A 27,986-nucleotide genomic window follows, 5' to 3' on the forward strand; every position below is an offset into this window, starting at 1 on the left:
TGCTCTTTCTACACAGTTATCAGCTTCCCAAAAAAGCACAGCTGTTTTTACTGCTGGTATACTGATTTCGTCAGATTTTCTCTTCTCTGAAATGATTGAGAGGTTTAGGGTCATGTAGTTCAGACATCTGTAAAATAAATTTGGTGTCTTGAATTCAGATATGTTTTTAAGCAGATTAAAAATAGTATTAAACCTTTCCCAAACCATAACTGTTGTTTTAAAAGGTAGCGATGATATCATTATTTTCCTGATATAACTGAACAGTTACCAGGACAGCAAAGGGTGAGTTGTGGCTCTCTTTCCTACCAACATTGTAATTCTCCTCCCTCCTCCTCTTTTTCTGTTAAACGATCTAAAGATTTCTATAATCTTGTCACTTTTTCTCTCAAGTCACAAAATACATTGACTTGCTATGCTTTGAAAAGAATACAGATATAGCAGAACATCCATAAAACATTTTCTTCCTGAAGTAAAGATACCAGCCTTGCAAATGGGAAAGAGTATGTAAATGATGATTGTAAGATCTAGCTCCTGCATATTTTGGCAGTGTTATACTTCCTAACTTGTTTTTCTGAACTCCTGTAGTCACTGAAATTTACATATTTGACTTAGTGCTGCTTCTCTTACTCTTTGTTTCTTAGATGCCCATTCATATATATGCTATTTACATAGGTTTTAGGGTTTATTGATGAACAGCTTACTATCCTGATAAGACTTCAGACAGAGAGGAATAGTGTGCCTAAAAGAAAAGAAAGGGGTGCAGGAAGGAAAGTCAACTATGCATGAAATCATCATGCCATTTACATGGCAATGAAAGCATATGTGATGATACGTTTGAACAACCTAGTAAAAAGATTGTGGAGATTTCTTGGAGTGTGCATTGGGAAGGGACTTCTAGTGTGTCATCTACTCTGAGATTCTGGCAGGAACAATTTTATGATGCTTAAATACTTGCTGATAGATGGGTGTCAAGTCTAACTTGTTCTATGGCCCAATGGTTCTTATGGCTATAAAGTTTCCCTTTAGTAGTTAACTTAAATGTCCCCTGCTGTAGTTAAAGCCTATTACTACTTGTTCAGTATGTATCTCTGGGTATGTCTACACTACAAAGTTAATTCGAATTAACGGACGTTAGTTCGAATTAACTTTCATAGGCGCTACACAAGCGCTCCGCTAGTTCGAACTTAATTCGAGCTAGCAGAGCGCTTAGTTTGAACTAGGTAAACCTCATTCTACGAGGACTAAGCCTAGTTCGATCTTACTAGTTCGAATTAAGGGGTGTGTAGCCCCTTAATTCGAACTAGTGGGAGGCTAGCCCTCCCCAGCTTTCCCTGGTGGGCACTCAGGCCAACACCAGGGAAACTTGTATGCCCCCCTCCCGGCCCCGGACACCTTAAAGGGGCACGGGCTGGCTACAGTGCCCGTGCCAGGTGCAAGCCTGCCAGCACCCAGCTAGCAGACCCTGCACCTGGCATGGCTCGAGCCAGCCACCCAATGACCCCCAGCCCTCCCCCTCTTCTCCTGGGAGGCGGGCACCCTCCTGGTCTAGTGCGGACATCGTGGACCTTGTCCACGACCTCCGCACTAGGCACAGGAAAGTGGCCGTCTAGGGCAGGAGAGCTGCCAGCCTGGCCACCCAGGAGCAGGTGTGCATGAAAATCAAGGTGGTCCACTGAGACCCCCGACCCTGAGCTTACAATGGCTGTACTGGGTCAGACCAAAGGTCCATCAGCCCAGTAGCCTGTCTGCTGACAGCGGCCAACCCTAGGGACCCTGGAGGGGATGGACCGAAGACAGTGACCAAGCCATTTGTCTCGTGCCATCCCTCTCCAGCCTGCCACAAACTTTGGGCAGGGACACCACTCCTACCCCCTGGCTAATACCACTCCATGGACCCAACCTCCATGAATTGATCTCACTTCTCTTTAAACTCTGTTCTAGTTCTAGCCTTCACAGCCTCCTGCAGCAAGGAGTTTCACAGATTGACTATTTGCTTTGTGAAGAAGAACTTTGTTATTAGTTTGAAGCCTGCTACCCATTCCTTTCCTTTGGTGTGCTCTAGTCCTTCTATTATGGGAACTAATGAAGAACTTTTCTGTATGCACCCTCTCCACCCCACTCATGCTTTTATAGACCTCTATCATATCCCCCCTCCATCTCCTCTTTTCTAAGCTGAAAAGTCCCAGTCTCTATAGCCTCTCTTCATATGGGACCTGTTCCAAACCCCTCATCATTGTAGTTGCCCTCCCCTCTCCCACCCTCTCTCTTCTCCTCTCCCACCTCCTTTTCCCAGTCTCCCCTAGTTTTGTTCAATAAAGAGAGATTCTATTTTTGAACACAATTGTCCTTTATTTTGTACATCAGGAAGGGGGGGCTAGGGAAGGGTAAGTGGAAGGAGGTGAGGGAGGAATGGGGTATGAGCCCCCGATGGGGAGGACTGGGCTGGCTCTGCAGGCTTCTGGGGGTAGAAGCTGTCCTGCAGCCCCCCAATTTCCCCTTCTCCCCAGATGGCAGCCTGCGGCAAGTGCAGCCGGTCTGATGGCTGAGTGCTGTGATGTGCCCAGTGTGGGTAGTCCGGGCAATCCAAGCCAGGACTGCTTTGCAAGCGGGGCACCCCTGAGAACTGTCTGTCCAGGGTGGGGGTCGGGTCCCTTTAAGCACAGCCCTCGGCTAGCCTGAGACAGCAGCTCCACACTCTTAAGTCCTCATCTGATGCCCTGCCGGCACTGCTTCCGGCCATCCTTAACCCCGGTTCAGGGTCCACTTAATGTGGACATGCTAGTTCGAATTAGCAAAACGCTAATTCGGACTAGTTTTTTAGTCTGGATGCATTAGTTCGCATTAGCTTAGTTCGAATTAACTAATTCGAACTAAGTTAGTTCGAACTAGCGCTGTAGTGTAGACATACCCTCTTTGTGTGCATTTGTAAGACAATTATGTCTCCCTTCATCCTCCTGTCCTCTAGACCAGGGTTTCCCAAACTTTTTCAGCTGCAAAGACCTTATGGCAGGGATAGGCAATAATTTTTGCCCGAGGGCCACTTGAGAAATTTTTGAAGTGGCCGTGGGCTGCCCCGGAAGGGGCAGGACCTCAGGTGGAAAGGGTGGGGGCAGGACACTTTCATGCTTCTCCACCCACAGACCCTGATTGGTCTGGCGGTGGGGGAGCATGCTTTTTCCACCCTCAGAGAGAATTGCTGGCTATTCTGAACAGCTGGCAGTTCCCTCTAGGCATCCATGCCCCTGGTGGAGGAAGGAGACTTTGCGCACTGCCCCCAGGTCAAGTCAGGGCCTGGGAGAGCATGCAAAGTCTCTCCCTCCCTTCCCCCCCTCTGCAAGGGAGCACTGCAGTTAGAGTCAACTGCCAGCTGAGTAGCAGCTGGTGGCTGACTTTAAGTGCAGAGCCCCTTGCACGGCAGGAGGAGACTTTGTGCACTCCACCTGCCCCCAAGCTCTGATTGGGGGGAACATGTGAAGTCTTGTCTTGTTCTGTCCCCATCCTGCAAGGAGTGTGTGGTGCTTAGAAGTGCATGCCCCTTGCAGGGTGGGAGGAGACTTAATGTGGCTCCCCCGCCCCCAGGCCAATCAGGGCTTTGAAGCGGGAGAGCGTGTGAAGTTGCCTCCTGCCCTGCCAGGAGTGCGTGGCACTTCTAAGCTCCATGCACTCCTTGTAGGGCGTGGGGCCATTCATGCGCTTCCCCCAGGCCTGATTGGCTTGGGGTGGGGGTGAGGAGGAAGCATGCAAAGTCTCTCGTTCTTCGAGTGGTTGCTCATGTCCATTCGAAGTAGGTGTGCGCGGCGCCGCATGTACCACGTCTTCCGGAGCGTTTTCCCTAGCGGTACCCGTAGTGCCGGCAGGGCGCCCCCTGGAGTGGCGCCGCCATAGCGGGGCATAAGTACCCCTGCCGGCGCTGCCCCACCTCAGTTCCTTCTTACTGCCGTGTTGGTCGTTGGAGCGTCTCTCTCTCTATAGCTGTTAGGCTTAGATAGGTTAATGGTTCCCGTTTCTCACTTTGTAAATAGTTGTGTAGTTACTGTATTTTCCGGCGTATAAGACGACTTTTTATACTAAAAAATATCCCCCAAAAATCGGGGGTCGTCTTATACGCCGGGTATAAACATATTGTAGCTTCGGCTACATACAGAACGTCCCTGTGCTGATACTGTATGTACCGCGCTGAGCCAATCCCGGCAAGTGGTGTATTCTATTAATGCATACAAAGCCTGCTCGGATTGGCAAAGGTTGTAATAGCCCGCCTCTCTGACTCAGCCAATCCGAGTAGGCTTTGTATGCATTAATACACCGCTTGCCGGGATTGGCTCAGCGCGGTACGTACAGTATCAGCACAGGGACGTTCTGTATGTAGCCGAAGCTACAGTATTTTGAAGGATTTTAAGTACAGGCAGTCCCCGAGTTACGCGGATCCGACTTATGTCGGATCCGCAGTTACGAACGGGGTCCTTCCTTTCCCTGGTCTCCAGCAGACCAGGGAGAGGAAGCAAAGCGGCGGAACACGCGGGCAGCGGACAGGGTTGTCCGCTGCCCACGCGCTCCGCGGCTTGACTCTGCTTTGCTCTGCTTTGCCCCCCCCCCGCCCCCCTGGTCTGCAGACCAGGGAGAGGGGGGGGGGCAAAGCAGAGCCAAGCCGCGGAGCACGAGCTGCCATCAATGGACGCCAGAGCGCATCAAGACCTCCTGCGGCGCATGGCTTCCAACCTGGCTGTTCCGGTCGAGCCCATAATTGAGGATACCGACCCGATGGTAGACATCCTCACTGAGGACACCCCTGCACGATTCGCGCTACCACTTAACAAGACGGTTTCGAAAATTACTAATGCCCTGTGGCAAACGCCAGCAACTCTGACTCCTACCCAAAAAGGGGTAGAGAGGCGTTATTTCGTCCCGCAGTTGGGTCATGATTTTCTGTACTCCCAACCCATTCCGGGTTCATTGGTCGTGCAAGCTGCGGCCCAAAAGGAGAAGCTTCCCCAACCCGGTCCTTCACCGAAGGCAAGGGAACCTAGGAAGCTGGACTTGCTGGGCCACAAAGTATACGCTACGGGTGCTCTGCAGCTCCGTATCGCTAATCAGCAGGTGATGCTGAGCAGGTACGCCATCAACACCTGGCGGGCAGTTGAGAAATTTAAGGACCGACTTCCGGTGGAGGACCGCCAGGAGTTTGGGGCTATGGCCTCCGAGGGTAAAATCATCACAAGAACTGCCCTCCAAGTGGCTTTGGACACCGTGGACTCGGCAGCCCGCACCATGGCGACAGGTGTCGTTATGCGCCGTGGGGCGTGGCTCCATGTTTCGGGGATCCCCGCGGATGTCCAGCACACTATCCGGGACTTGCCCTTTGAAGGGAAGACATTGTTCTCGGAGCATACAGACTCCAGGCTCCATACCCTAAAGGACACTAGGTCAACCCTGAAGTCCTTGGGCATACATACGCCAGCTACTCAGCGGTGTCAACTGCTGTTTAGGCAGCAGGGTAGAGCGCAGCCCCAGATCCCCCGTGGGGCCTTCTGGAGGCGCCGCTACCAGCCCTCCGGTGGAGGTTCCGAGGCGGCTGCGCACCCTCAAGGGCCTAGGGGTCGACATCATCGCCCCAGGTCAGAGCCCCAACGGGCAGGCCCTCACGGCCCTTCCAATCAGGGCAAGCCGCAATTTTGACTTAGAGCTAGAGAGTCCCGTACCAGTCTGCCACCCGGGCCCCCCGTTTGGGGCCCGGCTTTCCCGTTTTGCCCAGGCATGAGCACAAATAACGTCAGATGCCTGGGTCCTCAACATTGTACATACGGGCTATTCCATCCCGTTCCTGGGTCCACCACCTTCAAAGCCCCCTACCCTGTCCCTAATAAGGGACACCCCTCACGAACACATCCCGCTTCAGGAAGCGGGGGCACTCCTCAAAAAAGGGGCACTTGCGGGGCAAGGGGTTTTACTCCCGTTATTGTCCCAAAACCAAAGGGGGGTATCCGCCCTATCTTGGACCTCCGGTTCTTAAACAAGGCGGTGGTGAAACAAAAGTTCACAATGGTAACTTTAGCCTCGGTCATCCCAGTACTACAACTGGGTGACTGGTACGCGACTCTCGATTTAAAGGACGCCTACTTCCATGTGGCTATCAGGCTCAGTCACAGGAGGTTCCTTCGGTTTATGGTGGGCCGTCACCATTTTCAGTTTACGGTACTCCCCTTTGGGTTGTGTACTGCGCCAAGGGTGTTCACGAAATGTATGGCTGTGGTTGCCGCCTTTCTGCGCAATCGAGGAGTACATGTGTTCCCCTACCTCGACGATTGGTTAATCAGAGGTCACTCGTATGAGCAAGTAGAAGCTCACGTGTCACTCACAAGAGCTCTCTTCTTAAGGCTGGGGCTGTTGGTGAATGTCGAGAAGTCATCCCTGACCCCCTCTCAGAGCATAGAGTTCGTGGGAGCTCTTCTCGATGCGAAGGTGGCCAGAGCGTTCCTGCCCCACAGCAGGTTCCTTGCAATAGGGGAGCTGATTTCACAGTTAACCCGGTCCCCCATCACGACTCCCCGGGTCTGCTCCAGGCTCCTGGGACATATGGCGGCATGCACTTACACGGTGCGACATGCCAGGACGAGGATGAGATCCCTGCAGGCTTGGCTGGCGATGGCCTTCTTCCAGTCCAAGGGCCTATGGGACTCCATAATCACAGAGCCCCCAGACATTCTGGACTCCCTACTCTGGTGGACCCAGGAATCTGTGGTGCGCAGTGAAGTTCCCTTCAATGCCCCTCCCCCCTCGCTGACCCTGGTCACCGATGCATCCGACCTAGGGTGGGGTGCACACCTCGGGGGCCACAGAACTCAGGGCCTCTGGTCCCCGTCCGAACGGACCCTGCACATCAACGTCCGGGAACTACGAGTGGTGAGGAAAGCCTGCGAAGCATTTCTGCCGAGGCTCTCCCACCGCTCCATCCTGGTACGTATGGATAACACTGCAGCGGTTTTCTACCTCAACAAGCAGGGTGGGGCACGTTCCCAACCTCTGTGCAAGGAAGCCCTGCTGTTATGGCATCTATGCGTCACGCACAACATCTCGCTCCAGGCAAAATACCTCCCCGGGTGCAAGAACCTGCTTGCAGACACACTGAGCAGATCCTTTGGAGCCCACGAATGGTCGCTCAAGGATTCTGTACTCAGCCAGGTTTTCCACAGGTGGCGCTATCCCCACCTGGACCTGTTTGCCTCGGCACGCAATACAAAATGCAGGAACTACTGTTCCCTGCTGGGGCTGGGGAAATTTTCCTAACGACCATTTGGCCAAAGGGCGCTCTCTACACTTTTCCCCCATTCCCACTAATCTCCAGGGTGTTGACCAGAGCGAGAACTTTCAGGTCCTCGATCATCCTCATAGCCCCCAGATGGCCCAGACAGTTCTGGTTCCCCATTCTGGTGGACATATTGGCCCAGGCCCCCATAGTACTCCCTCCAGTTCGGGACCTACTAACCCAACCTTGGGACGGAGGAATAATGGTTCACCCGGATCTCCGGTCTCTCCACCTGACGGCCTGGTTTATCCGTGGTTGAACCAACCGGAAAGGGAATGTTCCCGACAGGTACAGATGGTGCTCCTTAGCAGCAGGAAACCCTCTACGAGACGGTCTTGCGCCGCCACTTGGCAGCGTAAGACCTTCTCGTCTTGGGCGTCCCGGAGAGGAGTAGACCCATCTTCGGCTCCTATCCCAGCTATTCTCGACTATCTCTTTCAACTTTGTTCCTCTGTTGTCCTTTTCATCTATTAAAGTCCATGTGGCATCTCTCTCTGCCTTCCATGTGGGTACGGCAGGAGCCTCTCTTTTTTAAGGTTTCTTACGGGGTTGGAGAAATTGTATCCCTCGGTGAGGGCTCCATACCCCGAATGGAACCTCAACCTGGTTCTCCACAGGCTTATGTCACATCCCTTCGAACCCTTGGCTACCTGTTCGCTGAAGCACCTTTCATTGAAGGTTGTTTTCATAGTAGCCATTACGTCTGCTAGAAGGGTATCAGAGTTAAGCGTGCTGACCATAGAGCCACCCTACCTTGTTTTTTCTCGCGATAATGTGAGGCTACGACCTCATCCAACCTTCCTCCCGAAGGTGGTTTCTCCTTTTCACCTATCCCAGGAGATTTATCTACCAGTGTTCTTCCCTAAACCTCACGCATCCCCTAAGGAGCGTGTTCTACACTCCCTGGATGCCAAGCGAGCGCTGGCTTTTTATATCGACCGAACCAAGCCCTTCCGTAAATCCCAACAGTTGTTTGTCACATTTGGGGAAAGGGAAAAGGTTCGCCTGTTTCTACCCAAAGGTTATAAAGATGGGTGGTGCAATATATAGCAGAGTGTTACCAATTGGCAGGTAAAACCCCGCCCAGGGTAAAGGCACACTCCACCAGGGCGCAGGCGTCCTTGGTAGCCTTCGGCGCCAAGTGCCTATCACAGAAATCTGCAGGGCAGCCACCTGGTCTTCCCTCCACACGTTTACAACGCATTATGCGCTACCTCAACAGGCCAGGGAGGATACAAGGGTGGGCTCTGCAGTCCTCGAATCTGTGATGTAAATATGTAAATATACAGATCTCGTTGTCTTTGTTCTGGGTTGGTGATTTGTCACTGTTTATTTGTTCAAATAAATCTGTTTATTGTTCACCTTCCTTTATGACTCTGGTGCTATGACTGTTCCGACCCCTTCTCCTTGGGGTTATCTTGGTAGTCACCTACTTCGAATGGACATGAGCAACCACTCGAAGAAGAAAAGAACGGTTACTTATCTGTAACTGTTGTTCTTCGACATGTGTTGCTTATGTCCATTCGACTCCCACCCTACCTCCCCTTCGTCGGAGTATCCGGCAAGAAGGAACTGAGGTGGGGCAGTGCCGGCAGGGGTACTTATGCCCCGCCATGGCGGCGCCACTCCAGGGGGCGCCCTGCCGGCGCTACGGGTACCGCTAGGGAAAACGCTCCGGAAGATGTGGTGCACGCGGCGCGCACACCTACTTTGAATGGACATGAGCAACACATCTCGAAGAACAACAGTTACAGGTAAGTAACCGTTCTTTTCCCTGCCCTCCGGCACGTGATGCTTAGAGTCACCACCAGGGTTGACTCTAAGCGCCATGTACTCCCCCGTCCCTAGGCCCTGATTGGCCTGGGGGTGAGGGAGCGGCAGGGCCTCCGCAGGCCAGATCAACCTTCTTGGTGGGCAGGATCCGGCCTGCAGAAGCCCTTTTGCCCACCCCTACCTTACGGTGTCCTGAAAATTTTTGTTGGAGCCCTTAAAATATCATGATTTTTAATTCAATAGACAAAGTTTTTGAATTCTATTTTTATTTCTTGTACATTTCTTAAAAGTTCTTTTTTCCATCAAGAAAACTATCAGAAAATGAATAACAAAATAATAGGGTCATACAACTGTCATTAATATTTTCTCGCATTGCCTCTGGACCCATCATATGGCGTCCCAGGGCTCCATCGAGTATACTTTGGGAAATCCGTCTCTAGACTAATTATTCCTAATTCTTTTAATAGTTCCTCATACATTTGATTTATTTTCTTGCTCCACCTTTGAACTTCTCTTAATCTGTCTTAAGTTTTAGCTTAACCAGAGCTTAGTTAAAGTTTATTTTAAAAATTTGCAAGAAAAGGTACAAGAAACGATGTTGCTCATGGGTAGCAAACAAGGATCTTTCTTTGGGACAGACACATGGTGTGTCACGAATGACTCAAATCACTTTTCCTTGTATCATTGTGTGAAATTTACCTCTTAGTGGTTCCAAGCAGTGTGCTGTGAGGACCAACAGGGGGTCAGAGGGAATATGTAGATATTAAACAAATATCTGCAGCATTACAATGTCTGATGTAAGCAGAGATTTACTCTTCCTTTTTTAAATATTTCCATTATTATTCAAATAGAAATTGGCTAAACACAACCCCAGATTTAAGCACACACCTGACTGCAAAATTGGATTCAAGACCAGACTTTGTCGATCATGTCTGTTGCTGAATATAAACTTGCAGAGGATATTGCCTTTGTCGCCCTCTAGGAAAGGAGGGGATGGTGCATTCCCCCCCCTCCCCCTCATTTTCCATGTAGGTCAACTTACAAAGAATGTCACTAAGTATGACCCGATTTCCAGGGGATTACACCTTGGTATACCCTTGATTTTCAAATCACTGTGAAGCAACTAGGTAATGCTGCAGTTTCCATTACATTCCAGATCAGGGTTCATCTAGTGAAGTAGTTCTCAAACTTTTTGGCTGGAGGTCCATCCCATTCAACACAAATCTTTCCACGGACCACCAGCCAACTACCTATGATGACAAAATGCCTTTACTTAACTGTAAATACCTTAAATACTAAATTGTTAATATTAGGCTACTGGCAGCTATAACATAAGAGGGTTTATATAATTGGTAAGAAAGGAAATATTATTAATCAGAATGATTAACCAGATTAAGCACTTTATCTTTATAATGTTAGTTTACCAAATTTCATTTGAAATAAAGTAAACTATTAATTTATGTTCAAAACAAAAGGTTTCAGTGTTGTCTTTATTTATGACAAGTCTGGGGAACCTTTTTTGGGTTGGTAGCCATTGCTCCACAGAGGAATCAGTTGGGGGCCATAAAAGTTATAGCCAAAAAAAAAAAAAAAAAAAAAAAAAGCCAACACAGATAAATCCCAACCTTCACAGATGTAGCCCCTGATTGAGACACCCCACAACCCCATGGGGAGGGGGAAAGGAAAGGGAGGATTGAAGTTCAGGGCTTCCCACAGTTTCAGATGATCTCTTCTGGTTTCCCAGGGGTAGTAGATTTTGTGGGTCCTCCAATGCTCTGGAGTGGAGCCAAAATGAGGGGTTCAGTGTGTAGAAGGGGGCTACCGGGGAGGGAGATATGGATGGGGCTGGCCAGTCTGGCAGGAGGTGGGGTGTAGGAGTGGGCTAAGGGTGAAAATCCGTTTAGGAGGTTGGGCACAGGAGCTGGCTGAGGGTAGCAGGTCTGGGAAGGAGATGGGTTACAGGTGGGGGGAGCAAGGTTTGGGTAGGAGGGAGGATGCAGGAGCAGCCTGGGAGTGTGGTGTCTGGGCATGAGGGGGATGGGATAGTTTACCTGGCTCCACACACACTACCAATCCCAGGTATCACTACCCACTGCTCTCATTGGCTGTGATTCTAGCTGATAGGAGCAGCAGGGAAAACCTAGGGGTAAGCAGTTTCCTGCGCTGCTGTTCTCCCAGCCAGGGGAAAGTGAGTGACAGAGTATGGAAACGCTTCCTTTCCCCACTAGCCAGATTTCCTCCTCCCCCACAGTGGGAAGCCGGTGCTGGCACTCCAACCATGTGCCATGTGGGGCAGGAGTGCCAACACCACCTCCTCATTGCAGAGGAGAGGGGCTGAGACCTGAGTCTCTATTTGAGAACCACTGACCTAGGGACATGAAGTTTACATCTGAAAGGATGAGGTGTCTCTAGGAAGCATTGCAGCCAGGTGTTTTGAGTGAGGTTCACCTAGGTTTTGCCATCTGTGCAGGATTGTTTGAACCTGTACCCTGTTCCCTGATGTTCTGATCAAAGGAGTATAGTTACATCTCTGTTTTGCAGTGCAGGCTCCTGTGCCCAGATGTGTGTAGAACTTGCAGACTGGTAGCCCTGGATCTCAGTGAATGAGGAAGTAATAAAATCTGGCAGTTCTAGGAAGTAACAACTTTTGTGTTTTTGATTCTTTTGATCTGTATATCACAAAGTAGATTAATATGTTGATTGAACGGTTGGTGTCCTGGAGATGAAATTTGTCATATAGTTTATTATTGAATTGCGAAGGAAGCACAGAATTCTTTGGCATTATTCCAGGCATTCTTTATAGGGACAAATCTACCATGACAGAAACTGGGCATGACATTTGATTTTAGGGCCATTTGTTATTTAAAACTTTACCCTTTACCCCATAGTTCTGGCTAGTTTAGTTAATTTCAACCTGTTCTACAAGTAATAAACTGCAAAGATACTGTACAGTATAAACCTGCTTTATCTTTACTGACCAGTACATTTTTAGCTTCCAATAAGTGGGTGGATCAGTTTATTATATTTAAGGTTTTTGGCATATGTTGGACTCTTGTTAATTTTTAGTAGCCCAGTCTTTTTTAAATTAAGAATAACTACAGGCAGTCCCCCGGTTACGTACAAGATAGGGACTGTAGGTTTGTTCTTAAGTTGAATTTGTATGTAAGTCGGAACTGGTACATATTTTGGAGGGGGATGGGGAGCTGGAGTTAGGTGGAAAAGACCCTGATTCTCATACAACTTCCTTATTTTAAGAAAAACACATACTGTTTTGATATGAAGGTTTTTTTGGTTGATATTTTAATTAAAAATTGATCATAAGTTTCAGTGTTTCATGCTATATCCAAATCTTCCTTTTGGGGTACCTGAAAGATCCCAGTTATTCATTTAATAGTCAGAATCTTTGTTTTTTATAACTAAAAAAAGTTTATTCAATGCATATTACTGTTTCAAATAGAATTGGCTACAGATGGTTCAGTGAAATGGGTATTAAGTGTAATCAATAGTCATTGGAGAGCACAGTGAAATATTGATACAATCAAAGCTGTTGTTGTATTCTGCTGAGCAGAAAATGGAAATCCCTTCCTGCGAAGTGTGTGTGTGAATTTATCCACAGGATTAATTTTAAAGAAAAATTCTGTGTTGGGAACAGGAGTTTAGCCACAGGTGGGTCCTCATTGTCCACTCACCCACTTTGCAACCAGACCCATCCCCTCGGGGCTTACCCTGCTCCACTCCATCCAGGGTGTGGGGTTGGGGCTTATCCTCTTTTCCCTTCTGTCCTGCTCCTCCCCATTCTTGCCCACCCACACCACTGGGTAATTTTTCAGCTTCACCTCTGCCAGGCTGGAAGGGACTTGTTAATTTCACGTGACGCTAACAAGATACTTGCAGCTCTTGTGCTGAAGAGGGAAAGAGCTGTTGCTCCCAAGGTGGGGACTGTAACACAATGGGTCTCACTGCCTGCTGCTCCTGCTGTTCCCTAGGAAATTAATTTTTCCGCTCTGGGGTGCCCCCTTTTGGCTGGTGTCTTGTTCCCCCCAGCAGACCCGCGTCCTCCGCAGCGAGAAAAGCTGCTCCGCGTCTCCCTGGTCTTCTGGGGGGGGGGCGCTAGCTCTGTGTCTCCCTGGTCTGCTGGGGGGAAGCGCCCCCCGCGCCGCCGGAGGCGGCGACAGTGAGGGAGGCACCCCGCACTAGCTACGCCCCCCCACCCCCGTTTGTAACTAGGGATCCGATGTAAGTCGGATTGATGTAACCCGGGGACTGCCTGTATTAATCAGATATTTTGTATTTTCCACTTTGACCAAGCAAAAGAGTTTCAAACTCTGTATCTTGATGATTGGGAAAAGTTATTATAATATAGTATTCATTTCATGATTTCAGATAATAATGGCGACATTTTCAAATGCACCTAAAAGATTACTCCTGAGAGAATTCTGTGCTAAACAACTTTAAAAAGTCTGTCTTCCATCCAAATTTTGCACACAATATTTTAAAATTCTGCAAATCTGGATACACCATGGCTTGTGTGTGTGTTTGGGGGTGGCCCTTTGGGCAGAGAGGCAATGGGACTCCGCAAGGAGTCCTAGGTGGTTGTCAGAGATTTTACCTCTGCCAGCTGCTCTATGCACCCAAAATAAGGTGGTACCCAAGCTGCTAGGGAGGGCTGCTTGATTGTTCTTGCAGCTTACATATGTTTCCCTGTTAGAAAGTCCTTTTTTTGTGGGGAGGCAAAGAAATCTACAGGAGTCATGAATTCCACATGTGCACAATGTCCTCCAGAAGTAAAAGATTTAGGGATGTAAATCCCATTGAAAATCAGTGGGATTTGTGCTCCTTAATCCTTTGAGTCTTTGAAAATATACCCCATATAGTCAGTTTACCAGAGCATTAAACCTATGGTAGGATTCCTTTCGTAATTAATTTTAGGCATCAATCCTGCAGACACAACATGTGCTTAACTTAAGTATACAGGCAGTCTCACTAAAGCTAATGGGATTTATTTGTGTTCTTAAAGGTAAATGCATGTGTAAGTGTTCGGGAGATTGAGGCCTTTGTGCTAAAACACTATAATCACATGCAAGTGGTTCTATGGGTAAGTTCTCATGCTTAAAATGATACATTTGTAGACTTCACTGCATGAGTTTCAACTTATTTCAGTAAATTGGTAGCCTTACAGTTTGATTAAAATGGTCCTTCAGGTATCTGTGCATTTTGAGCTGCTTTGCTAAATTCATTTAAGTGGATTTTTCGAGTACTGTATTTAGGATTCTGGAATCTTCGGATTTTATAAAATGCAGCTCATTGTAACAGAGGAAATTATATCAAAGGCACCTAATCTTTTTGTTTTATAGCCTTTACTCCCAAAAGGTAACGGAGACAAGTGTGGCATTTTTCAAGGCTTCAACACATTTTTCCTAGCTAAGTCTTTCTCCCAAGAATAAAAAATGTAATCTTCTTTTCATTAGGATTGCCATGTAATTCTCAATACTCTACAGCTGTGGTATCCAACACTCTAGCCACATGCGGCTATTTGGCTGGCTGAGTGTGGCTAGTTCACTATAGCAGTAGTGATGACTGCTTCAGAACTAGTTGGACATCTTGGCTCTACTACTGTAACTGCATTCAGCATAGAATCTGCTCACTTGTTCTTTTCACCTGAGTGGTTCATCTTTCTGAGCAGATACTGTCTTTTGAGAAATGTTTGAGAGATTGGCATCTCTTGTTGGGAGCTTGTATAGTATCTGCAATAGCATGATTAAAAGAAACCTGAGTCTGCATTATAATTTCAGGTTAGACAATAGTTCAGGCTCTTGGTTTCTAGTCTGCCTTGCCATTACCCATGTTATATAATTCTGTCCAATCTTGGCTGGAATTAGCTTACAATACATGCTAAAATCCAAAGAGTCTTAATAACAAATATGTAGGCTGTGGGAGTTTCTTCCCTCACTCGAGAAGGTGCTGATTCCAGAAAATTACTCAACGAAATGGAGCCTGCAGGGTGCCTGCTGACCTGTCCCAGGCTTTGGGGGTAGTTTGTACATGATGAAAAGTAGCTGAGAGAGACTCAACTTGCTGTTAGAGTAAATGTTTCCTCTTAGATTTAAAATTATTGCTTTGAGTTTACATTTTAAATACTTGCTAAGAATTTCATCTATACCACCATTTACAATTGAAAACTTCATCTGCTTCTTCTGCAGTAAAACCAATGTGTTCTCTGGGGAGAAAAACATGCTTGGATTTTAATAAATTCTGACACAAGGATTAAAATCTTCTCAATATACAATTGTAGAACTGCAGGACTGAAAGGTAACTCAAGAAGTCAGCCCTGCTGAAAAGCAAGACGACATATATTTAGACCACCCCGAGAGGTGTTTCTCTAACCTGTTCTTAAAATCCTCCAGTGATGGGAATTCTACAACCCCCTTTGGAAGCCTGTTTCAGAGCTTAATTACCTTTATATAAGAATATTTTTCATAATATCTAACCTCCCATTGCTGCAGATTTAACCTGTTGCTTCTTGTCCTACCTTCAGTGGACATGAGGAATAGCCATATCATACTTACAATGTTCCAGTTAATATTCCCTAGAATATTAGCCTTTTTTGTAATTGCATTACATTATTGACTCATATTGAATTTGTGATTCATTATAAACCTCATATCCTTGTCAGCAGTACTACCTCCTAGTCAGTTGTTTCCCCTTTTGTAATATATACATATTATGCTAGTTTTTCACTGTTCTTGGTATTTTTTAGTTTAGTGGTAGAGGTGCCATTGCCCTCCTGGCTCCCAGGGAGGAGGCTTCGCTACTCTGCTGCAGCAAAGTCACCTCTGCAGCTGCCGAGTTGCGTGTAATGGACACCATTAACCGACAAGCATTAGCTTAAACGATTAGTCGGTTACACTCTAACATCCCTACTTAAGAAATCATCTAGTTCTGTCCCCTGTACTCAAGGTAGTTATCTAGAGTATCTCTGACAGTTGGCTTTCTAACTTGCTCATAAAAATCTTAAGTGACAGAAATTCTAAAACATCCCTAGCAGGGATGTAAGCAACTAGTCAACTATCCGATAAGCATATGCCTTTATTAGATAGTCGATTAGTGAGTTGACTAGTTGCTTCCCCTCCCCCCCTTGCTGTCTCTATCAGACAGAGGCAGCTAGGGGGAAGCAGGAGCCGGTCGGTGCTGCGGGAAGCCGGTTTAAAAGCCAGTTTTCCCCCAGCACCATCTCTGAGGGGGACATAGGGAGGCAGAGACGTGGTGTGAGCCTAGTGGCTCTTAATACGTTTAAAAGGCAGAGCCGCAGCAGGGTTAGCTCCCAAGCCCAGGAGTTAACCCAGCTACAGCTCTGCAGTTCCCCCCTTATCAACTAGTTGATTAGCTAATTAAATGCCATTTAACAGCCCTACTGCCTAGCCATTTTATTCCAGTGATCAACCTTCCTGATGGTAAGGAGATTTTTCCTGGTCTCCAACCTAAATCGCTGTTACTGCAATTTAAGCTCATTGCTTCTTGTCCTATCCTCAGAGGTTAAGGAGAACAATTTGTCTCCCTCCTCCTAACAACCCTTTAGGTACTTCAAAACTGTTACCCTGTCCCCTCTGTCTTCTTTTCTCCAGACTAAACAAACTCAGTTTTTCAGTCTTTCCTTATACATCATGTTTTGTAGGTCTCTAAAGCTTTTTGTTGCTCTTCTCTGGAGTTTCTCCAATTTGTCCACATCTTTCCTGAAATCTGGTGCCCAGTTGAGGCTTAAGCAGCATGGGGTAGAGCAGGGAAGAATTATATCTCATGTTTTGTTTTGTTTTTTGTTTTGTTTACAACAATCCTATTAATGCATACCAGAATGATGTTTGCTTTTTTTTCAGTTGTATTATGCTACTAACTCATATATAGATTCTGATCCATTGAGTCTCCCAGATCCCTTTCTACAGTGCTCCTTCCTAGACAGTCATTTCCCAAATTGTAGTTGCGCAACTGATTGTTCCTTTCTAAGTGGAGTACTTTGTGTTTGTATTGTTGCTTATCTTATTATCTTCTAAGTATTTGTGACTTAAGTGCTTCATAATTTGCTCCATTATATTTCCAGATACTGAAGTTAAGTTGATTGGGCAGTAATTCTCCAGTTAATCTTAAAATAAGACAAATAGAATTCCATTTCCAATCTTGTGGCATCTCTCCCATCTTCCATGACTTTTCACAGATAATTGCTGATGACTGAGATATCTCTTCAGCGCCTTAAGTATTCTATTTCATCCAGCATTGGTGACTTGAGGACATGGTAACTTCTCTAAGTAATTTTAAACTTGTTAATTTTAGCCTCTGATTCTACCTTTTTTTGTCACTGGCATTAAGTAAGTTAGATGTCCAATCGGTGCTAACTTTTTGGTGAAAACCGAAGCAAAAAAGTCATTTATGTTCAGCCATTTCCACATTTTCTGTTGTTCTGCAGGCCTATCCTGCCTTTGGTCTTCCTCTTGCTTCTAATGTATTTGTAGAATTTTTTTGCATGTCTCTAGCTAGTTTAATCTCATTTTGTGCCTTGGCCTTTCTAATGTTGTCCCTATATACATGTATTATTTGTTATGTTCATCTTTTGTAATTTGACCTAGTTTAAACTTATGTAGGATTCTTTTCTGAATTTCAGATAATTGGAGATCTTCAAGTTATGCCAAGGTGCTCTCTTGTCAAACTTCCTATGTTTCTTGCAGGGGCAAAGTTTTTAGCTACCTACCAACTCCCTGAGTTTGCTAAAGTCTGCCTTCTTGAAATCCATTATCTTTACTGTGCTGCTTTCCCTCCAACGATTGCTTAGAGTCATGAACTCTACCATTTACTGATCATTTTCACCTAAGATGCCTTCCATTTTCCAATTCTCAACCAATTTCTCCCTATTTGTCAAAATCTAATCTGGAACAGCCTCTCCCTTTGTAGCTTTCTTCACCTTCTGAAATGAAAAACTTGTGGAATAATTTGTGCCTTAATATATTATTTTCCCAAGAAATTAATGGATAGTTGAAGTCCCCCCATCATTTTGTTAGTTTTTTTTAAAGCCTCGTCTAATTTTTCTTCCTGGTTAGGTGGTGTGTAATAGACCCCTACCATGACATTACCCTTATTACCTTATCCTTTTTTTATCCTTACCCAGAGACTTTCAATAAGTCTGTTCCCTATTTCTGTCTCAAGATCAGACCAAGTATTAATTTTTAATATATAAAGCCAACATCTCCTCTCTTTCTCCCCGACTGCCTTTCCTGAGAGAGCTTTCTATAATATCTGTGCACTGAGTGAAGTACATGGGTTGCAGGTGAGCTCCACTTTGGGGAGGCGAACTAGCCAGTCCCCACTCCTCTGCCCATAAAAGGAAAAGCTAGAAGGAGCTCCCATACCAGAAGATCCTGGGCCCACCCACTCCACCCACATCAAGGCAAGCCACCACCACTGGCCCCCTTACTTTCTGCACCCATACCACCACCAGACTGAGCCTCTGCTCCCCTGGTTCCTAAGCACTGAGCCTGCTCCATTGCATGGCTGAGTTGGCAGCTTCCCCAAGCACTGGACTGGCTCAGTATCACCAGAGCTGGGTTAGTCCCAGTGCTGGGTCAAGCCACGTCCCTCCTTCCCCATTCCAAGTGCCAGGCTGGCATCAGCACTGGGTCAAGCCGTTGCCCTCCCAACTACTGAGCTGGCCCCAGTGGTGGGCCAAACTGAAGTAGCTTCCTTGAGCCATGGGCTGGCCCCAGCAGTGGGCCAAGTCACCCCCCCCCCCCTTCCCCAGAGTGTCAGGCCAGCCCCAGCACTGAGCCAATCTGCTGGCAGCCTTCCCAGGTACCAGCTCCTCTTGCCTTGAAGGCATTACCCACACAGATGCATACAGCCAAGCCTCCTCAGTACGCCAGCTCTCCGCATCACTCCTCGCTGCCCCGTGTACAAGAGGAGGGACATGGAGAACAGCTGGGACCTTTGTGGGTGAGGGATGGAGTGAAGGAAGCTGTCGGCTCTTAGAGAAGAAGAGGGCACCGCAGCCCCACTTGTCCGGCATTGGGTTCGCGGAAGCATCATGGAAGCTGTTGCCTTCCCTAGCCTATTATACCCGCTGCCCATGTTGAGTTACTTTGCACTTGTTTGTGGAATTTCATCTTGTTGAATTCAGAACAGTGCTTTAGTGCATCAAGCTCTTTTTGAATTCTAATCCTGCAAAGTGCGTGTAACACCTTCTAGCTTAATATCCTGGGTAAATTTTGTAAGCATGCTCTCCACCTGATAATCCAGGTAGCTAATGGTCCTGTAGCACTACTTTAGATGAGCTGTGACATTACAAACATACATATTCCAAAGAAGCTGTACAAACACAAGTTCCCTGCAGATGTACTATTGGAGTTAGTGCCTAGCAAAAATGAATTAGTTATGCTGGATACTGTATTTTACAAGTTAATGGTGGTAGAACCTACCTATTGGAATAGTGTTAGTTTTCTTTTGTCTGTAAATCTGGGAACAACATAACTAGATTGCAGTAGAGGAGGGAACTGCAAATAAAAAGGCATTTATATTTATTGCATTTTGAAGGCTTGTTTTAAAAAATAATACACGTGTCTTGAGACTTTGTGTTTGTTCATTTTATAGACTACAGGCCTCTTAACAGCATTGCTTTAATGACTTGTTCTTGAATGCAGAGTTGATATCAGCACTTGCCATGAAAACAAGCGTGTTACAAAAGGGTCAGGTTTCACAAGACCTCAATAGACCTGTAAAAACAGATTTTACTAGCACAAATAAGTATTAGGAAGAAATCAGAGATTTGCATGAAATGAGATGTATAAGGAGGGGCATCAAGCAATTCTAAAGAACAGTTTATAAATTGGGATTGATTGGAAGTAAAAAAAACAACAGCCTTGTAACATGAATAAATAAGAAGCTGTGAAAATCTTGTGCAACTTTTTATACACCCATGATATCTAGAATTCCTAAGATACTCAGAGAAAAAAATCTATTTAAAGTGTTTGTCTGACATGTACTTTACATTATTTTAAATAAAAATAATTGGTAAATCTGTTAACAGTCCATCATTTATGCAGTTTTTACGTTTTGCATGTCATTGCTTTTCCTTTTCCTCAGTTTCACTTGTGTCTTTGATGGGTTCACTTTTTTTAGTTCTCTTGCACCAGCTGTAATGTATGAATTGCATGGAAACATATTATTTGTTACTGATGTGTAGCCATGTTAAAAACAAGTAGTCCTGTTGCACCTTAACAAATATGTATGTAGTATCATGAGCTTTTGTAGGCAAAATCCACTTTGTCAGATGAGCTCATGATACTATATATATTTTGGTTAGTCTCAAAGGTGCAACAGGATTCCTTGTTGTTTTTATTATTTGTTACTGGCATTTTAAAAAAGCTATGAAAATGTTTCCTTTTAAAAACTAGGAGCAAGTAGATTGTATAGCTTCTACCAAAACCTAAATATTAGTTGCCTGGCAATATCCTCTTAAATAACATTACAAACAAACAACAGGAAATTGTGTGCATAATCCTGCAGTTCCTATGCAGACCAAACATCCTTTGAAGTCAATGGGAGTTCTATCCACAAAGCAATTGTCCTGCTCTCTTATTTGATCAGGTCATTCTCACCCCCATCAGCTGCACGAATTAACTCTTCTGTAAACATGAATTGAGCTTAAATTTTCCTTGATTTTGTTCACTTGAATCGTAACTTTTGTGTTATTTAATCTATAATTTTGTTTTGTTGCTAGGGAGAATTCTTTGAATCCAAGTAAATTGATATAGCGGTTTGTTATAACTTAGGGTGTGTCTACACAGCATCCTTACCTCGAAATAGGCTATGCAATTTGCTTAACTTAATTTGAGAACATTTCGAAATAAGGCGCTATTCTGAAACATCCCTTAACCCTCGTGCAATGAGGTTTACAGCCATGTCAAAATAGCAAGCCAGTTATATTTTGATATAACAGGCTTACTCTTAAGACGCGGAATAGCTGTTTTGGAGGTATCCCAAAATAGCTCTGTAGTAAAGACGTAGCTATAGTGTCTTCAGTACAGAGACCCGTGCTACTGAGTGCAAATTAAAATAAAGACCTTCTTTTTCCATTTGAAAATCTTAAGGTAAGAGTGTAGAGTGACAGCTGAGTGTTCTACTCAGGTTACCCACTTATTGTGTGTGCTGTCACTACTGAAGTGGGAAAGAGGAAGGAAAGAGAAGAGACAGGCAAGGTTGGAAGCATTTTTTTATATCTGTTGTAAAATTGCACTGCTTGAGCATCAGTGGAGATTCAAAGGAAGGGAGGACCAGAAAGTACTGATTTTAGTGGATAAATCCTTATGTTTGTTAAGGATGTTAAATTTAGATTAACTTATTGAGTAGTCGATGAGATTTCCATTGACTATTTGATTTGTCTATAAGGACGCTTCTGCCTTTGAACTGTAGCACGAACCCATGCGGGTTCTTGCTGCAGTTCAAATGTGGAAGACCCGCAGGGAGCACTGGGTCAGCGGGGAACTGGTCCCGTGCTCTCTGCAGTGCCTGAGCTTTTGAAGTGTCTCCTGCTGGCTGCATGCTCGCTGCAGAGATTCTGCTTTTGAAATGTACAAGAGCCCTGCTGGGACTCTTGTACATTTCGAAAGCAAAATTGCAGCAGAAGCTGCACGAGCAAAGACTGCTTCAGTCCTTACTTGTGCCGTTTCCCTCTGTGCCTCTACCTCCCGCTTTTAAGTGAGCTCCCCCGATTACCAGCTCCTGCTCCCCCTCACTTGTTGCCTCTCTCTGATTGATAGATAGTCTCTATCGATAGTTGACTAGTTGCTTACATCCCTGATGTTTGTAGGTAGTATTATATCTGACCACTCAGTCTTATAGTTTCTATGAATATGATCTTCTACATTTAGTAAAAACAAAGTATGGTTTTTCTAGAGGGGGACTGAAATGTGACTAGGGATGTACAGCTAATCAGTTTAATTAGTTAACTGGTTAAATGTTATGTTGAACTGGTTAAATGGGCTGGGTGAGGGGCTGCTCCGGCCAGGCTGGGCCAACCCAGAGCAGGAGGCTGCTTCAGCAAGCCACCAGTTAACTATTGGCTGCGAGTTTTGGTCATGAATCTTGGTAAATAATTAAGGTGACAATATTCTCAGGGTGAAAATGGAACACCAAACTTGAGGCCCTCTGCCAATCATCTCTGCTTCCTGCCTGTGTGGGGCCAGCCTGAGTCCCCTGTCTGATGTGCCTCATGCAGCTGACATGGGCTCCACTGCTGCCTGCCTGTGTTAGGCCTGAGGCCCTTTTTCTCCCACTCCCTGCTTGGGATATGAGTGTGTAGTTGAGTACATGGTTACCCTATGAGTTTGGGCTCATTGATTAATCCTCTGAATCAGAATCAGCAGTGTGGGGGATAAGGGGACAGGCGGGAGCCAGTACATACAGGGAGCCGAGCCGACGGCCCTCTCTGCCTCTAATGCAGGGGGAGAGGTGTGGAAACAGGATCTGGTGCTCATGGAGTTACTTTGCCGTTATGTTTGGCATTGTTGTGACCATTGATAGAATAGTTTGTCCAGTTCTTGTGTCTACAATTGAAGAAGAATGTTGATAAATAGGAGAGTGTTCATAGGCAAGCCACAAGAATAACTGATGGATTGGAAAGTATTCCTTATAGTGACAGATTCAAGTAACTAAATCTATTTATCCTGCCAGCGAGAAGGCTAAAGAGTGACTTGATTACAGCTTGGAAGTATCCACACATTCTCCTGATTTATTTTATCTGCATTTAATAATAGGCTCTTCAGTCTGACAGAGAAAGAGGTATAACACCAGCCAATGAAGTTCTGAGCTAGGCAAATAGAGATTGGAAATAAGGTGTAAACTTTGAACAGTAATAGTAATTAACCATCAATTTAGTAAGGATTGTGGTGGATTCTCCATCACTAGCCACTTTTAAATTAAGATTGGAAGTTTCTTCTAAAATATCTGCTCAGGAATCATTTTGGGGAATGTTGATAGCCTGTATTATACAAGAGGACCGACTAGATGACCTTCTGGCCTTTGAATCTATGATTTTTTTATTGTTACCATTATAGTCAATAGATGATACTAAGATGATGATTTAGGCATAGTCTTTGTTTTAGTTTGCAGTTCTGATGTTCACAAGAGTCAGAAGCTCCATTGTGTGCCCCTCCTTTCCCTGCATAGCTGAAGACCTGGCTACATCCCCAGGCAGTACAGTATCTGCTGGGGTTTTTTAAGTCTTCATTGCTGCCTTATTGGTTATTTGCAGTTCCATGTGGTGTCCAGTAAGCGCATAACTCTGGGGGGTTTATTTTGGAGGGTCTACTGCACATACAGAAAGCCATTAAGCTCTCTTTTACACAGGTTGCTACTCATAAGATCTTTGCATATATTTTAGATTTTGCAGTTCCTAAGTCTGGTCTATACTTAACATTTAGGCTGATGGTATAGCTATGTCACTCACAGATGTGGATTTTTCACCTCTCAACGATTATAACTACAATTTAATGCCAGTGTAGATGCCATTAAGTCGACAGAAAAATGGTTGTAGCAATCTAGCAATTGTTGCTCAGAGAGGCAGTACACTTACAGCAATGGAAAAACCCCTTCAGTCAGCATAGACTGCTTCCACATTATGGCTGTGTTTAGACTGTCAAGTTTTTCCACAAAAGCAGCTGCTTTTGTGGAAAAACTTGCGAGCTGTCTACACTGGCCGCTTGAATTTCCGCTAGAACACTGACGATCTCTTGTAAGATTGTGAGTGCTCTTGCGGAAATACTATGCTGCTGCCGTTCGGGCAAAAGCCCTCTTGCACAAATGCTTTTGCACAAGAGGGCCAGTGTAGACAACGGGGTATTGTTTTCCACAAAAAGTACTTTTGCGGAAAAGCGTCCGTGCCAATCTAGATGCTCTTTTCTGCAAATGCTTTTAACGGAAAAACTTTTCTGAGCATTTGCGGAAAATCATGCCAGTCTAGACGTAGCCTATGGGTTTATGGCAGCATAACTACAGTGCCATAGCTAAGCCATTATAGTCCCATAGATCTGGTGTACACTTAAAAGTTAGCTGCTGTTGATTTGGCTACCCAACATTAGGGGAGTGCAAACATGGCCAAATATGTGATCTTTAGCTTGTCCTTATGCCTTGATTCTCTGATATCCTGCACCTTGTAAACATTTATTCCAATAGTTAAGTGAGTGTAAAATGTTGTTCTTCTGGTTTGCAGTGGTATACATGACTTCACAAAGTGCAGGGTGACAGACAATCAAGATCTTAGGGATCGTGTAGATACAAAAGTTATAATGCTTATCTATATAGATTGCTGCAACCCTCCTATTGTGGATGTAGTGATATAGGTATAGCTTACTCCCATGCAGGAAGAGGAATAAGCTACACAGGATATAAAGCATCTTTATAATCAGGGCTTGAAGAACAGAAATGCATCCACAATAGGTGCTGAATCAACATAACCATATCACCAGCAACGTAGTTACACTTCCACAAACCTGTGATCCTGTCTACACTATGGGGACTGGAGCAGCTTAGTGCCATAACTATTCTGGTTTAACCCTACAGTGTAGACGCAGCCTTGAACAACCGAAGATTTTTTCCATTGTTGTAGGAACACTACCTCCTTGAGGTCTATGGAACCATTCTTTCCTAAAGAACTGCTTGTTATGTTAATTGTGCCATGAATATCAGTAAATAGAATACATTATATTATTGTAGCCATGTTGGTCCCAGGATGTTAACAAGTCTAGATGACTGATGTAATATCTTTTATAGGACCTACTTCTTTTGGTAATAGGGACAAGCTTTTGAGCTTATATGGGGATCTTCTTCATGTCTAGAACAGCTGATTAGAGGTTTTCTCCTTCTCTCCTCTCCTACCCCAAATTCCCCATCCTTTCTTCCCTGAGCAAGAGACTCAAACAGTTAAATGGAAGGTGATTGCTGATCTGTCGTGTAAAGCATTTCATTTTGGTGAAAACTCCCCAGTACAAAGTTTCATGCATTTATAGTTTAAGAAAGCCCTGAGCATCAGTGACTGCATCTCAGACAATGAACCTCAAATTGTTGAGATGAAAATACTACTACCATTTGTTTGCTATCTTTTCCAGTACTTTATTTTTTGTTTTCCCATCAAAGACAAATTTGTACATTTCAGCATGTGTCTTTTCTGGAATTGAGGAAAGATGGTAATTGCTGCTGGTATAAAGTCAGGACCAGAACTTAGCTGGCAGGTGCCCAGTATAGTTGTGCAAAGCTCCCATTATAATGAATGGTAGTTTACCCTGAATTGGGATAGTAGGATCAAATTTCAGATTGAAGCTTTTTTGTACCCATACAGATGTACCAATATAATCAGGCCTGTTCTTTAGTTAAACCAAAGCCCATTTTGTGTATTTTTATATGTGTGTGTGTGTGTGTGTGTGTGTGTGTGTGTGTGTGTGTGTGTGTGTGTGTGTGTATCTCCACACACTTAGATTTGAGTAGTATATTTTAGGGTTTTTTTAGTATATTTTAGTTTTTTTAACATATATAGTTTTAACAGATTAGCTAAACAAAAATAAACAACTCTTAGATTATATTATGTGGGATCAGAGGCAAACTTTCACTGGTTTAACTACATTTGTCTGAAAGCACACCATTTCATTAGAACAATTCAAGTTTGGCATAGACAAGGCCTAAAAGATGCTTGCTTTTTTAAAATTTAGGGAACTGGACCATTCTAGGTCATTTTTATGAAAATTAATTTGCAAATCCAGTTCTTGTGTAATCTGATATATAAATTCAATGGATTCTAGTGGGGTTTATTTGTTTCTCACTTATTTTTTTCAGTATTTTAATTTTTCATTCCTTGTTTTTAGCCATTTCTGCATTTGAAGTCCAGCCGCTTTCAGTTGAGGTCCAGGAAGGTGGAGTAGCTAGGTTTGCTTGTAAAATAACAGCAAATCCTCCTGCCATAATCACTTGGGAAGTGAATCGAACAACCTTACCTCTAGTCTTAGACAGGTACGTCGATGTTTACGTTTTGGAATGGTATTTACTCTGTGCTCATTTTGAGACTGTCATTCTTAATATCACTGTATGGATGGAGAATCTTAAACTGGCAATGCCATTGTTTATAAAGAACTACACTATACCTCAGCTGTTAACATCTCAAAGTCATTAACAATCACAATAATGTTATATCTGATGTAGAAACAGGGTCTGCAGTTCAGAGTAATGAATGAATCCTGGCACCACTAATTCGTGTGACTAACTTTTATGTATGAGAGTAGTTCCACTGAAGTCAATGAAACTACATATTTCAATAAAGTTACTCATATTAATAAGTATCAGCAGGACTGAGGCTTATTTAATCATTTTGTCACTCAAAAGACAAAGGAACAGAAAGCCTATCTTGTTTATTTTTAAAGATTTGTTTAGAGTTTCAAAATACTTACTCTGATTTAATTAAAAGTCTAGTAATAGGAAATTGTGAAAAGTGGAATCATCGGAGATTGCCTTGGGCTACAGTCTGTAGGATGAAAGAGTTGAGCAATCATTGGCCTAGGGCCATGATTAAAGTAAAAAAGTGATGTGTAGTCATGGGATGCTGTGCAGGGGGGCTTTGGCTGCTGGGGCAATTTGAATTGGAGGAATTTTTCACTAGTGATCTGTATGAGGTTTTCTGAGAGACCTGACATTGGGCATCATTTTTCCTACAGGTGTGCTAAAGGATTATGGTAAATTATGGTCTCCTTTCTCAGGGCAGTCTCTGTGTTGGCATGTGGGGTGGTTTGGGGGGAACCTAGCCCCACCCAGTACTCCCGGTTCTGGCCCAGGGATCCTAAGGCAGCAGCAACAAACAGGATTGTTTTTGCTTCCAATCTGGCAGCTTTTTCCCTGGGCCACTTCCCCAGAGGATCCCCTCCAAGTGCCTTCTCTCTGGTACCTGCTAGCCAGTCCTCAGCTCACCCATGCAAGGAACTGAAGGAGCAAGCTAATTAACTAGCCCCAGGTGTCTGGTTGCCTTCATTTCTTGGCAGCAGTCTCTAGAGCTTATTTGTGGAATAAAAGCCATTCACCCAGTGCCCTGTATACCTGCCCTCTATTAGAGCACAGCAGCCTGCTGGTTTGGATCTGTCTCACCACCTTTCTCTTTCTTTGCAGCATGCCCTGGCCTGCCCAGTGTAAACTAGGGATATTAAAATGCATTTATTTTCACAAACTTTTAACTGCTGACATTTTCAGTGATTACACATTTACACATGGGGTGGGAGGGAGTAGCTCTGCAGGACCTGATGTACTCAGGGAGCCAGTCCAGTGCCCCTCCCCTGCACTGCTGCCTCTATATCTGAGGCTGCAGCACAAAGGAGCAGGTGGCTCCCTGCAAGCACCTGCTCCCTCCCGTCCATATCCTGCTGCTGCCTCTGATACAGAGGTGGAGGGGAGGGAGACTTTGTGTAACTGTTTACATGTCTTACACTCTCACATCCCTTGTGCAAAATTTCTACAATACGTTAGTGTTGAGTGTATTCATTCTTCTCTGATTGCAAGAGAGGGAGAAAAGGGAAAAGAGTTGGAAGCATAAATACAATTACAGATAACCTAGAGGCTACGTCTAGATTGCATCCCTTTTTCGTAAAAGGGATGCAAATTAAACGTATCGCAATTGCTAATTCCTTATTTTAAGAGGGATAAGGGACCTTTCGGAAAAGGCTTTATTTTCCGAAAGTTCCGCGTCTAGACTGGTGCTTTTTTCTGGCAAAGCTCCATGCCGAAAAAAAGCAGCAGCCATTTTTATGCTAATGAAGCAGGGGAGATTTTTAAATCCCCGCTTCATTAGCAATTGCGATACGTTTAATTTGCATCCCTTTTACGAAAAAGGGATGAAATCTAGACGTAG

The 27,986-nt window shown here is 44.9% G+C and overlaps 1 protein-coding gene across 1 annotated transcript in view; it reads left to right on the forward strand.

Annotated features, from left to right (window-relative positions):
• PRTG (protogenin) overlaps positions 1-27,986 on the forward strand; it is a 148,320-nt gene that overhangs the window by 40,711 nt on the left and 79,623 nt on the right. The window contains exon 3 of the mRNA XM_075897295.2: positions 25,963-26,107. Within this exon, the coding sequence (XP_075753410.2) occupies positions 25,963-26,107 (145 nt within the window). The remainder of the gene's footprint in view (positions 1-25,962; positions 26,108-27,986) is intronic.

The sequence above is a fragment of the Pelodiscus sinensis genome, chromosome 14 (assembly GCF_052426305.1).
Source record: "Pelodiscus sinensis isolate ZL-2025 chromosome 14, ASM5242630v1, whole genome shotgun sequence".
Classification (NCBI taxonomy): domain Eukaryota; kingdom Metazoa; phylum Chordata; order Testudines; family Trionychidae; genus Pelodiscus; species Pelodiscus sinensis.